General features: G+C 46.4%; 6 protein-coding genes across 6 annotated transcripts in view; 4 read left to right on the forward strand and 2 right to left on the reverse strand.

Moving 5' to 3' along the window:
• Nucleotides 1-1,716: 1,716 nt before the first annotated feature.
• holn1 (CD2 antigen cytoplasmic tail-binding protein 2 homolog holn1) lies at nucleotides 1,717-2,881 on the forward strand. Its single transcript, XM_069050306.1, has one exon. It carries the CDS (start codon nucleotides 1,874-1,876, stop codon nucleotides 2,822-2,824), a length of 951 nt encoding a protein of 316 aa, XP_068906407.1. The 5' UTR covers nucleotides 1,717-1,873; the 3' UTR covers nucleotides 2,825-2,881.
• On the reverse strand, nucleotides 2,836-5,158 carry Etf-QO (electron transfer flavoprotein-ubiquinone oxidoreductase). The gene is made up of 4 exons (XM_069050298.1): nucleotides 5,077-5,158; nucleotides 4,707-4,808; nucleotides 4,348-4,659; nucleotides 2,836-4,300 (listed from the first exon to the last, which is right to left on the reverse strand). The coding sequence occupies exons 1-4, from the start codon at nucleotides 5,108-5,110 to the stop codon at nucleotides 2,943-2,945; spliced, it is 1,806 nt and encodes a 601-aa protein (XP_068906399.1). The 5' UTR covers nucleotides 5,111-5,158; the 3' UTR covers nucleotides 2,836-2,942.
• A 242-nt stretch (nucleotides 5,159-5,400) lies between these two features.
• On the forward strand, nucleotides 5,401-6,579 carry dbe (KRR1 small subunit processome component homolog dbe). The gene is made up of 2 exons (XM_069050304.1): nucleotides 5,401-6,257; nucleotides 6,313-6,579. The coding sequence occupies exons 1-2, from the start codon at nucleotides 5,481-5,483 to the stop codon at nucleotides 6,571-6,573; spliced, it is 1,038 nt and encodes a 345-aa protein (XP_068906405.1). The 5' UTR covers nucleotides 5,401-5,480; the 3' UTR covers nucleotides 6,574-6,579.
• Nucleotides 6,580-6,616: 37 nt separating this feature from the next.
• LOC138132716 (peripherin-2-like) lies at nucleotides 6,617-7,735 on the forward strand. The gene is made up of 3 exons (XM_069050305.1): nucleotides 6,617-7,209; nucleotides 7,266-7,485; nucleotides 7,534-7,735. The coding sequence occupies exons 1-3, from the start codon at nucleotides 6,617-6,619 to the stop codon at nucleotides 7,699-7,701; spliced, it is 981 nt and encodes a 326-aa protein (XP_068906406.1). The 3' UTR covers nucleotides 7,702-7,735.
• On the reverse strand, nucleotides 7,703-9,483 carry fy (fuzzy planar cell polarity protein-like protein). Its single transcript, XM_069050301.1, has 6 exons — nucleotides 9,341-9,483; nucleotides 8,957-9,078; nucleotides 8,762-8,909; nucleotides 8,585-8,710; nucleotides 8,344-8,541; nucleotides 7,703-8,296 (listed from the first exon to the last, which is right to left on the reverse strand). Exons 1-6 carry the CDS (start codon nucleotides 9,416-9,418, stop codon nucleotides 7,733-7,735), a joined length of 1,236 nt encoding a protein of 411 aa, XP_068906402.1. The 5' UTR covers nucleotides 9,419-9,483; the 3' UTR covers nucleotides 7,703-7,732.
• Nucleotides 9,484-9,715: 232 nt separating this feature from the next.
• Nucleotides 9,716-12,695, forward strand: part of Pgant2 (polypeptide N-acetylgalactosaminyltransferase 2) — a 38,597-nt gene continuing 35,617 nt past the window's right edge. Inside the window, exon 1 of the mRNA XM_069050300.1 lies at nucleotides 9,716-9,944. Coding sequence (XP_068906401.1) covers nucleotides 9,855-9,944 — 90 coding nt within the window. The 5' untranslated portion in view covers nucleotides 9,716-9,854. The remainder of the gene's footprint in view (nucleotides 9,945-12,695) is intronic.

Here is a 12,695-nt window from a genome sequence, read left to right on the forward strand (position 1 = left end):
AAGTTTGGAGCAGCGCAGCAATCCCCAACTCCCTAAATTAAGGGATCTGTTTTCGCTCGAACTTGGGGCGAGTCGCCAAGGTTTTTTTCTCGTGGAGAAAATCCGAAACTGAAAGTCTTCACAAGTGGCCCCTCCGGATTAGCGGTGGCGCTAGCATTATTGCTGTAGTAGATCACGGAGCCCCATAAAGCCGGCTCAGAAAATGGCGGAAACCGAACCGTTCGAGTGCGTTTATGAGCGGAAAGGAACTCGAGTTTCACACTTCCCCGAAGAAATATGGCCAACGGCCGCCATCAATAATTGCCCGAATACCGTAAAAATAATAACGGGTGGGGGCGGAACGCGCCAATTTACTGCCGCTCCCGATAAAGTACTTGACGGAATGGCAGCTCCATTAATAGACGAGGAAAAATGACTTGGATAAATAAAGCGGGACGTAACAAGATAAAGCGCCGCCGCACGGGACCGTTGCAAATGTTGTCCATTACCGAATCAATAACGCCCTGCCAATTTGCTTTCAACGTGCGGGGTTAAATTCCAGACAACGGACGGAACTCGCTGGATTCAAACTCGTGATTATTTCTTTTATGCGATCGAGACGGGGGAGGTATCTGCATAAAGCTCCACGACAATAAAATGTTTACGGTTCTGTACAAATAAATAGAAGGTAAAGAACGAGTGGATTTTCCTGCTTCACGGAGATAAAATAATTGGAGGAGTTGAATGGAAGCGTATTAGTGCGCCATACGTTATGCGGTGCTGTTCCAACAAGCAAAAAACGTCGACCTGGGGCAAGTTGTCTGAACTCCATCCGCCCCCGCCGCACGTAATAAACCTGATGCAGCTCCGACGATAAACGTAAAATATGTATGTCAGGAAGACACCGAATCGGTCTCGACGAGAACGTTGATAACGCTCTGAATCAGAAATTGTCTGGAGGTTAAGCGTTCGTCGATAAATGGACTTTTCATTTGGAGGATATTTGAATGGAGCTCTTTGTTTTTCAAATCGCTTAATCCCCATTTATCTCCTGCAAATTCGAGCGAGTCAGTGAACTGTCTGGTCGGGACACTGCCGGGGACCCCAGATCCGAAGCGTTCATTGATCGAAACCTTGAACTTGGGGCAACTATCGCCGCCGCCGTCGGGACGCTCCTCCACCTCCATCCGCCACCACACTTTTTACCGGGTTTAACGGCCCCTCGTAGAGTTTATCACCTCGATTTATGGCGGTACGCGCAGTCTGAGTTAGCATTGCCATAAAGCAATATGCGCCGCCGAATCAATGCTCTGCAGTCCCCGCCGCCGCCACCTCCGACCGCTGCATATTTAATATTCCGCTCCCCACAATAAGATGCTATTTTTAATTAAAAACGCCGCCGGATTTAATCCACCGTCTGCATCAGGAATGCTAAATCCAATCCCACAGATATTGGACGATTTGCGTCATTAACATGCCCCACAAAGCAATTTTTAACGACCAATCTCACCAAAAAACCACCACCGATGTTGGAACAATCAATACAAGTGCAGATATACACGGCGTCGGTTCATATTACAATTAAATATAGATGTTTTTAAATTTGTTCGGTGTTTATTCAAATTTCGCGCGTGCGGAATTAAAAGGGTATCGTTGCGCCACCTGGTGGACGGGTTCTCAACTGCAAAATCTCCTGACATCGAAGAAAGAAAGTTCCGTTTCTGCGTCTCTCGAAATATTGTTGGTAGAAAAATTAATTTCTTTGTTTGATCGTCATGAGGGGACAAATTGCGGTCTGAATTAAATAAAATAAAGTTAAAATAATAATAATGCAAGTGGTTGTTGGTTGACAGATGCGCTGCTGCGCATGCGCAGTGGTATTGTTAAGTAAAAAATGTCAAAACGTAAATTTAGCGAAAGCGATTTTTCGAGAAATAAGAGGCGTCATGCCAAGTTTAACGCCAAGAAGCACTCTCTGGACTCGGACGAGGAGGACGACCACGATGAGGCCGAAGAGGAGCTCGACGCCGACGACATCGAGGGTGAGGAAGAAGGAATCTCGAGACAAGTCGAGGGGGTGAGGATGACGGCGTTCAACATGAAAGAAGAGATGGAAGAGGGACATTTCGACAAAGAGGGTCACTTCATATGGAAGAACGAGAAAGAGATCAGAGATAACTGGTTGGACAACGTCGACTGGCACAACATCGCCGAGTCGAAGTACGATTTGATCCCCGGTGAGAAGGGCCTCGGGGCGGAGAGCGACTCGGACGAGGAGAACGAGCAGTTCGACGAGCTGGGTCTCTACAAGAAAATGCTCAAGTTCATGAAGCCCAAAGAGACAGTGAACAAGACGATACGGAGGTTAGGGGGCGACCTGATGAAACTGTCGAGCGTCGAGAGACTGAAACGGAAAAAGGCGGGGACCCTGGACACGAACCAAGACGTCGTCGACATGACCGAGTTCGCGAACAGCATTTTAACGAAAACGGGAAACATGGATGTGTACCAAGAGACATTCGAAGAAATCACGCGGAAAATCGACGAAAAGGCCAAACCCAAAGTGAGCGAGCCGGTTCTGGACATGTACGCCGACGACTTCGAGGACAAGGAGAAGCAAAAGATGGAAGCGTCGACAGTGTCAGGTAAACAGCAGGACTCTGAGTTGATGTGGGAGTTTAAGTGGGACCAAAACAAAGATGACATACAGGGTCCTTTTCACACTAAACAGATGATTAAATGGGCGAGCGAGGGGTACTTTAAGACGGGAGTTTGGGTGCGCAAGTGCGGGGAACAGTCAAATTTTTACACCTCAAACAGGATAGATTTTGAGTTGTACGAATAACTTGGCACCAGTCATTGTTATAAAAATTTTATTATCCTTAATATAGATAAAATGGTATTTTCGTAATTTCCTTGATCCTGAGCTGATAAGGCACGATATTTACAAGTTTTCAGCTGCACTACATCCCGTTGTAGGCGGGTCCGCCGCCCCCTTCAGGCACCACCCAGTTGATGTTCTGACTGGGGTCCTTGATGTCGCACGTCTTGCAGTGTATGCAGTTTTGGGCGTTTATTTGTAATCTCTGACCGTCCCCGCTTTCCAACGGGACAAACTCGTACACTCCTGCGGGACAAAATCGCCCTTCGGGACCGTCGTACACACCTAGATTATTCTTGACGGGTACCGTGTCGTCCTTGAGGGTCAAGTGTGGGGGTTGGTCGCCCTCGTGGTTGGTCCCGGTCAAGGCGACGGACGAGAGAAGGTCAAAACTGATCTTGCCGTCAGGTTTGGGGTACTCTATGGGGGTCGAGTCTTTGGCGGGCTTCAGTCTCGTGTGATCGGGCGCTCCGTGTTTCAGGGTCCACGGTTCCAAACCCCCCACCATGATCGAAAACCCGCTGTACGCGATCCCTCCGTACATCCCCAAAGGATTGTGGAAGCTCGGCCGGACGTTCCTGATCCTCTTCAGATCCTTCCAGATGAAGCTGTTTTTCACCTTGTCGGTGTAGCTCTTGGGCTCGAAGCCTTCAGTCTGCTGTTTCTCGGCGCCAATCGTCTCGTAGACACTCTCCGCCGCCAACATTCCGCTCTTCATCGCGTAATGAGTTCCTTTTATTTTTGGCACGTTCAGGAATCCAGCGGAGCACCCCACCAGACATCCTCCCGGGAACGTCAGTTGCGGGATGCTCTGGAAGCCGCCCTCGTTGAGCGCCCGGGCCCCGTAGGCGATCCTGGTGCCCCCTTCGAAGTAGTGTTTGACGCTGGGGTGGTGCTTGAACCGTTGAAACTCCTTGAAGGGGCTCAAGTAAGGGTTGGAGTAGTCGAGGGCGACCACGAAGCCGACTGCGATCAGCGGAGTTTCTTCGTTCAGGTGGTACAAAAAGGAGCCGCCGTACGTGAATTTGTCGAGGGGCCACCCCATCGTGTGTTCCACGCGTCCGGGGCTGTGCTTCGCAGGATCCACCTCCCAGATTTCCTTCAGGCCGATGCCGTAGGTCTGGGGTTCGCTACTGGCGCGCAAATTAAATCTGTTTATTATTTGTTTGGAGAGGTGACCGTGACAGCCCTCGGCGAATATTGTGCACTTGGCGTGCAGTTCCATGCCTCGCTCGAAGGTGTCTTTGGGGCTGCCGTCTTTGGCGATTCCTACGTCGTTGGTGGCGACGCCTTTGATGCTGCCGTCTGGGTGGTAGAGGACCTCGGAGGCGGCGTATCCGGGGTAAATTTCCACCCCCAAGGACTCTGCTTGTTCTCCAAGCCACTGCACCACGTGGCCCAGCCTCACAATGTAATTTCCATGGTTGTACATGGGGGTCCCTGTAAACAATTTTTTTTTATCTAACGTGAACCGCGCGGGCGTCTACCTGGGAATATAGGTACCGGGATGCGCCCCGTCGCCGTTAAAATCCCAAATTTGTCTTCCTTGACTGGGGTCTTCAAGGGGGCTCCTTTTTCCGCCCAATCCGGAATCAATTCGTCCAGTGCCGTGGGTTGGATCACGGCCCCTGACAGGATGTGACCCCCAACTTGTGAAGCTTTCTCCACAACGCAGACTCTCAACTCTTTTCCATCTTTTTCTGCAAGTTGTTTGGCTCTTATAGCTGCGCTCAGTCCAGCTGGACCTCCACCGATTATCAAGATGTCTGTTTCATCACCAAATCTTTCCATGTTGACCTCTGGAAGTTGACAGATTAAATAAAATCATACCAGCAGAGTTGTTTACCTTTCCATCTTGGGTCTTGTTCTCTGGGTACCACAGTGTAGTGGGTGGTAATTTTTGGGAATTGCTCCGAGTAACATCGTGCCAAAGTTCTCAAATTTTGAGCTAAAAAGAATTAACGAGATTGTACTTTGTAACACAAACATAAGGTACAAAGTTCACTATCCACATATTATCCAAACGTTTAACAATATTTTCAGGTATTAAAAAAAAAACGAGTCACTTTAAATGAAATTTCGCAAACTAATTTAAATTTTTTGGCAAGAATTGTTATAAAAAAATTAAATTATGGAAAAAATCAAGACAGCTGTTTTGTAAATTTTTTTAATTGTGTTGTTACGAGACGGAACTATTTATTTTAACATATTCTTACCAAATTTTAGCGTCGTAAATAAATTGATTGCCATGTCGACCTGTTACCTGCCCGATTTTACTATTGACAACATTGATAATGACACTCCACTTGACACTTCACTATTGACAAACAGCTGATCTTCGTGTCCGGAGTTGCCGAAAGAGGGCGCTTCTTATGGTATTTTAATTTTAATTATCGTCATTTTGAGTTACATAATTAATTAGTTTTATCTAATTATGTAAACGGAGCGTTGTTTTGGTATTTACACTAATTTTTTACGAATCTATCGATCGGACTGATGAAATTAAATTTTTAAAAGAAGTGGCCTTGTAGTAAACTGTTTTATCGGCTGTGTACTGTCATGTCAGATAACTCGTGTTCGTGCATGTGTGTAGTTGGAAGCGTTTTAAAAATACGAGAAAATGGGTGAGTCGAGCGATGAAGACGCGCAAAAGCCGTCGGGCCCTATCGAAAACGCTTGGGAAATGAAAATCCCGGAGTTTAAACCGGAGCATAACCCTCACGGTCTCTTGGAGGAGAGTTCTTTCGCTACGTTGTTTCCGCAGTACCGGGAGCAATACTTGCGGCAAGTGTGGCCCCTTGTGCAAAAAACTCTCGGCGAACTCCACATTAAGGCCGAATTAGACGTGGTCGAAGGCAGCATGACCGTGAAAACGACGCGAAAAACGTGGGACCCTTACATCATCATCAAAGCGCGAGACATGATCAAGTTGATGTCGCGTAGTGTTCCGTTCGAGCAAGCTAAACGCGTGTTGAACGACGATACCGGCTGTGATATAATAAAAATCGGCAAATTAACGCGCAATAAAGAGAAATTCGTCAAGAGGAGGCAGAGGTTAATAGGACCAAATGGATGTACATTGAAGTCGATTGAACTGTTGACAAGTTGTTATGTGTTGGTGCAAGGACAGACGGTGTCGGCGTTGGGGCCGTACAAAGGCTTGCAACAGGTCAGGAAGATTGTGGAAGACACAATGAAGAATGTCCACCCCATTTACAACATCAAAGCTTTGATGATCAAAAAGGAGTTGGCCAAAGATCCAAAGTTGAAGAATGAGAATTGGGACAGGTTTTTGCCCAAATTTGTCAATCAAAACATAAGCAAGCGGAAACAGCCGAAGAAAAAGAAGGAGAAGAAGGCGTACACGCCATTCCCGCCGCCGCAAACAGAGAGAAAGGTCGGATTTTACAGAAACGTCTTGGTTGTGTGATTGATTTGTTTTCTTTTTTCAGATTGATAAAGAATTGGCGTCGGGTGAATACTTTTTGAACAACGAGCAAAAGCGACAAAAGAAACAAAAGGAGATCAACGAAAAGCACGCGGCCGCCGCTAAGAAAAGAGAAGAGAAGCGGAACGAAGCGTTCATACCTCCAGAAGAGCCAAGCACGTCTAGACAATCGTCCAATGTCAACAGTAAAGTCGACATTGCGGCGCTCAAAGAGAAAATCGCGAAAGCTCGCAAGGGCACCAAACTATTTAATAAACAAAAGTAACACGTTCGCGAGTGTTATTTGACACCTGTCACTTTTCAGAAAAATGTCCGACGAAAGCGAGTCCTACCAGAAACTGGTGGTAAGATACGGTTTCCTCGTGCGCGTCGTCGAATTCCGATCGATCAAACTGATCACGACGTTCTTAATACTGCTGCTGGTGATTGATTTGTTTTTTTCGTGCAAGCTCTTCGTCTCCGCCATACAAATCAGGAGCCACCTCGGCTACTTCATCAACATGGTGTCGAGCGGAGACGGCGATACTCTCCCGAGTTTGCAAGCCGTACCCGTGCTTTTCTTTTTCGTAACGAACGTAGTCATGTCGTTCTTTCTTTTTAGCGCGTTTGACAATTTCGAGCGATCCAGTTTAAATCGGTTGATGTTTTTTACGATCTTGTTCGGCGCGATTTTGCTCCTCGTGGTTTTTATCATCATTATTTGTGTGATATCGCACGCGTACAGCGCCCACGAGAGTCTCCACGACGGGATAGTGACCGCGATGAACCACTATCTCAACAACACCGCTTACAAGTCGCAGATCGATCGGTTACAAATCGAATTTCAGTGCTGCGGCAGCAAGAAGTACGACGAGTGGTACACCGTCAAGTGGCTGGACCCCACACTGCGAGAGGGGTCAGGGTAGGTCGGTGAATGTGACATCCAAGAAGAAAAATCTTCGTGATTGTTATTTTAAGCGCGCTGGCGGACGGAAACACTCCTTTTAGTTGTTGTTCTATGAAGTCGCTGTCGCCTTGCGTCCATCATAACATCGAGGTCACCGGCAAGGCTTATCTCTACACCCCAGAGTTTAACTTGAGCGTCTCCACTCGAGGTTGCTACGAGATGATCCGAGACAAAAAGAAGGCAATCGGGTGGGGGATTGTGGGTAACTTGTGTTTGTTTCTTCTCCTCGAGGTGGCCCTCCACAACTGCAACAATCAACCCTAACAGATCCGCTTTCAGATTTTAACTCTGGCTCTGTTCAGATTTGTACAAACGGCGCATTTCGAACGGAGCAAATTCGACGGCAACTCTCGCCCTTATACGATTTGGCTTATCGGGAGTTATGTCGGAAAAGTGAAAAGGGACGCGCCGCAGCCGCCCCCAGTCCCCACCGAACTCAAAAACTGACTCTTTTTGTATAATGTATTCAATAAAAAAATTACCAACAGACTTGCTTGTCCGCGATCAAATTCTTGAGCGTCCTTTCGGTGATGAGTCGCATGGCGAAGGTCGGAATCGACGAGTTAAACAAGACCGACAAGATGTTGTCGCCGATTCGCATTGCGAAGCATTTGTGGTACTCCGAGCACCAGTAAGTCTCGAATCCGGCGTCTTTTTTATCCGCGGGGTCGTTCTCGTCGTCGTTTCCACCCTCGTCAGCGAGAAACGTCAACACCGCTTGGTAGAAGAACGTCTGCAGGATGTCCAACCGGTGCGAGCTGCTCGCGTTTTTCTTGTTGGTGTTTTGGTGGGGGTTCCGGGTGATCATGTATTTGCCGTACGTGGTGTTGACCAAGAGCAGTCCCAAAATGCCGCCGTCGATGTGACAACTCGAGGGGAAGTTGCGCGGGTGGCACTGGATAGCGGAGGTTAAAATGTCCGCCGAGTTCTTGAAACAATTGGTAGCGGAGTGTTCGACTTCTGACAGGACAGGCGTAGGGCCGCAGAGACAGCACAGTTGCACTTCTGGGATCAGGGTGCAGCAGACGAACCGGAACGCCACCTGGAAGTGACAGTCGTAATGACGTCAGCACAAGAACTGTCACTTACGGTGGGGCTCTTGTACGGGAGAAAAACTGGAATGTCTTTTGAGCTCGACGTGTTCTCGGTTTGGGCCAGCAAAGACAAGAGTTTCACTTCTTCGGGGTGCAAGGACCACCAGCTGTTGGTCGCGGCGGCGATTTTTCCGTGGACGAGGACGCAGCTGAAGAGGGAATCGACGCACTCGGTGAACGAGTCTAAAACAATCTGGATGATTTTTTGAGTATGCGAGAGTCGAGAGGGGCACGACCTGGATCAGGTGGTTTTCGGGACACAGGATGGTTTCCGCCAGGCCTACCAGATCCGACGAGTGTTTGCTTGCGGAGTCTCCGCAGTCCAGAGAATCTAGGAGTCTGTCGATCAAGGGGTAGCAGATCTAGAATCACGATATTTAAATAAAACTCGAGATCAAAGTGTTGCGACTTGCCCGCAGTTCGCGCTTCAGTCTTTCGATGTTTCTCTGCGATTTGATTTCTTCCACGCCCACGATCAAGACAACTGCGTCGAAGACAGAGTCGAGTGTCTTGGTGAGGACCTCCACTGTACATCCACTCGAAATTCCGATCAAGACCAAACTGGAAGTTGTTACTTGAGAGATCGTAGACGGCTTTGACTGTATTACCTGTCATGAAATTCTTTCCAAACGACCGAATAGTCTTCGGTGAGAGTGTCCAAAAGTGTGACTTTTTGCGATTTGCCGAACATGTGGACCCCATTGAGGGAGCCTATTGTGGAAAATGGTAGCTGCGAAAAAGAGAAACATTTGAACATTTTGCCGGGAAATCTGCATTGCCGACAATGCCCCGAGTACGAATCTCGTCTCGGTTGGTAACGCGTAAATTCAAAATTTTGACTAGTTTTTGCGAAAATTGTGGATGTTGTGTTTGTTTTTGATGGGAGTTAGTGTTTATTCGCCTTGTCTGATCGATTGGTGCGAAATGGGGTTGAAAATGTGTTGAAAGAGCGAATTTTGTTGCAGATGTCAACATAACCTAAAAATATTTACGGTATCGGCGTTGCCCTTCTTCCTGGAAAATATAGGCAGGCCACCCCCGGAGGTGACACAAACGACGTGTGCGGACATTGTGGACGGGTCAAAGCGAACGTAACTGTAAATGTTTACACATCACGGGAAGTCACAGTTTTCAGAGGGGGCACAAGTCCCTTCGAGCGTTCACCCTTCGCTCGTAGATTTAGTTATTGTTTTGGACGATTTGATCGAGTCGACGCCCTCTGTGGGTCGCGATGACGAATCACGCGGTATTGAACAGGCCGGAGACGAAGAGCGTCGCGATACGAACTCGTCGAGGACGAGGCGAACATTTGGCGTCCTTGTCGGTCCCGCGTGAAAGCATAAGAGAGCGGCTGGGGGTCCCACCAACACGCGGAGAAGCTGCAAAAACACAATGTCGAACGTCGCCGCGATTTTCAGTATTGCGGCGGCGACCGATGTAGGTGTAACGCGTTGATGGTCCCCGAAGACACTCCAGTGTGTGCTCTGTGACCAGGAAGCCGTCGCGATGAGGAGGAACGTCAAGGTCCTGCTGCTCTTCTCCATGGCATGGATGTTTGTTATCATTTACTATTTGCAAACCAACGGAGACTCCAAGGTTCGTCAGATTTTTTTAAATTCGTCGGTCACTTTTGGCGGCGGCGACCGGTCAGGGGCGCGTTTAGACCATTCCCCCAATCCCAAGTTGCAACACCGTCAAGATGCACTTTCACGGATCGTGCGAAATCAATTGCCTCTTGATGGATTGCAAAATGTTGGGTTTTTTTATTACGATTAGCGGTGATGATATAATAATTGTTCCAAGCGCCGCCCACCGCACTTTTCGACTCTAACATTTCGAAGAGCTGTTACAGCACATGGGTCTAGTTCAACCTTGGCATTATTCAGATTTTTTGGACGATCCTGAAGCGAAATCGAAAGTAAAGATTTATTATTAGCCCATTAGATTCGCCACGCTCAGACGTGACAGTGAATTTTCAGCACGTCCTCGCTGTTAAACAATTGAGCGACTCCCATGAGGACGACACTTTTTAATAAAGGCGAAATCTCGATTTTGATTGAAGAAAATCGCTGCACCAGATGCGCCGGTTCGTCCGAGCGAATAAACTCGACTCGTCAGGCCTAGAAGAAATCGTTTATTTTCTAATTAATACAAAATCATTCGCTCCGGATTTTTATGCGGAACTTTTTGGAGCGCGAATCAAACCGCCGAAACGTTTTAACCGTGTTAGTTACGGTTCCAAGAGATAACACTTCTGGTTTATTGAGACCCGATCGTTTCTCCATTTGGATTGATACTTCTTCGGACTAATTAGTCCGGTTGCGATAACTATATGTATATCCGTGAAAGTCTGAAAAATGCAACGGTCGGATCGTTTTTAATTGAGACAATTTGCACCCAAATTGAGCACAATTGAGAATGAGTAAGAGCGGAGTTTTCGAACAGCGACGAATCCGCTTCTTACATAAAATTAACAGTCCATTCTCTCAAGACAGCACAAAAGCAAAAGTTACGCTTCGCTTCAGTTTACATTTCCTCATCTCGATCGTGGGAATTTATTAAAATAACTCGCAGCTGGTGTTTTGTTTTAAGAGGTGGTGGCGGCGGCACAATGCCCGACGATTTATCGTTCGATTTGGGCGGCGATCGATGCGGGGCGGCGTCCCGTTCGCAGATACGCTGGTCGGTCAAGCGTGCACAGTTGCGGATTGTTCTTTGGCGACTCCCGTTCGCCGCCACCCATCGATTAAACTTTCTATAAATAGAGCGATTGTTCGAATCGACGCCGCACTGCTGCACTGGTTTAATTGCATCACCGAAGACAAACGAAAAAAGTGCATCATGTTCCGTCGACCCGGTTCCTGTTTGACGATAACAACTTCCTACGAGTGCTGTAGCCTGCAGCGGATTTAACACTTTAATAAATGGGTCTCCGTGTGTTTTTTTCCCGTTTATGCGTCATCCTCGCGACTGGTTCGACAGTGATCATCACCAGTCGATTTTGTCGTCCAATGCGGAACGGCTGAAATTAGATATTAATTTTGATATTTCGTGGAGCACATGTGTCGTTACAATCGAAATTGTTGCCAAGTTGTTCTAGCTGAGCGCCAAATTATTTATTTATTAAAATGTTGGATATTTTGGGCGTTCACCTCTCGCCCTAACGATTTCTACTTCGCATTGTAAACTGTCGTGTTTTGTTACGTTATCATAATCAATTTGCCTAATGTAAATTTGATTGTGTGTCGCATGCGAGGACGAAATAAAAATGCAGAAACATAATCATTTTTACGTTATGAAATGTATCAGAAATGTCAGTCATCTATTTGGTTAACCGCAACAAATTGCACTCGATTAACGTAAAAAGATCTTTTGTCCTTTCCATTTTTCTTTTGAAGTCGTTAAAAAATTCCAATGATTAGAACAAACACTCCAATAAGTATCTACTGGACAACATTTTGTTGCTTTGTAGAATCGGACCTGTCAATGATGAAAAATGATTTCTACAGGCCATTAATATCGTCGGTGAAGGGGTAAACTTTGTTCCAATAATTTACTCACCTTCCGGCGACATTGATCATCTACGAGGGCCACTTGAAAAGTTTTCAACCTGGCAAATAGATGTCGCCGCAGTATTAAACTTTTTGCTACGCCACAACTGTCATTTGAACGGTTTGAAGATATTGTTAAAGCTTTGGATGTCCAAATAAAGGAATATTTCATATCACAACGTGACCTGACCTGACCGAAATGAAGAATAAGTAAGAAGATGCTGCCGACAAGATGGCTGCCGCGTTTGGTAACGATGAATCAATTCGAATGTAAATTTCTTAAAGCACAGAAACAGTCAAAATAATGAAAGGATTCTCTGATTCTTCGCTAGAAAAGAGGGTAAAGTCAATTTTATTTGCAGGAGAGGTTGTGATGGCTTTATAAGACTGAGGCTATTGCTTGATTATCCTTGAAAGGGTCCCACACCAATGGGAGAGTACTGTTGTCACCTTTCAGATCTGCCCAAGGCAAGAATACATAAAAAAGCATGATTTATGTGTCGAAAAAAATTAGAATTATTTTACTTGCGTAATGAGATGGGATGAGGCGGTGGCAGCGCTGGACGAAAGTTCAAGGAGATAATTATATAAATGTGTGCGTTTATGTTGAGAAAGAAAATAAATTCTGTCATTATCAAATGACATTCGTAATTGAATCTGTATCGAAGTGATGGAGTAGGTGTTTTAATATTAAGGACAAGAGTTATTAATTGTTTCTTGTGTTGTTAAATCAATTACCCAATAACAATAATAAAATTAAGCTTTATCTGGCAATAGCAAATCAGTATGAACAAAT

This window comes from Tenebrio molitor, chromosome 6, assembly GCF_963966145.1.
Source record: "Tenebrio molitor chromosome 6, icTenMoli1.1, whole genome shotgun sequence".
NCBI lineage: Eukaryota > Metazoa > Arthropoda > Insecta > Coleoptera > Tenebrionidae > Tenebrio > Tenebrio molitor.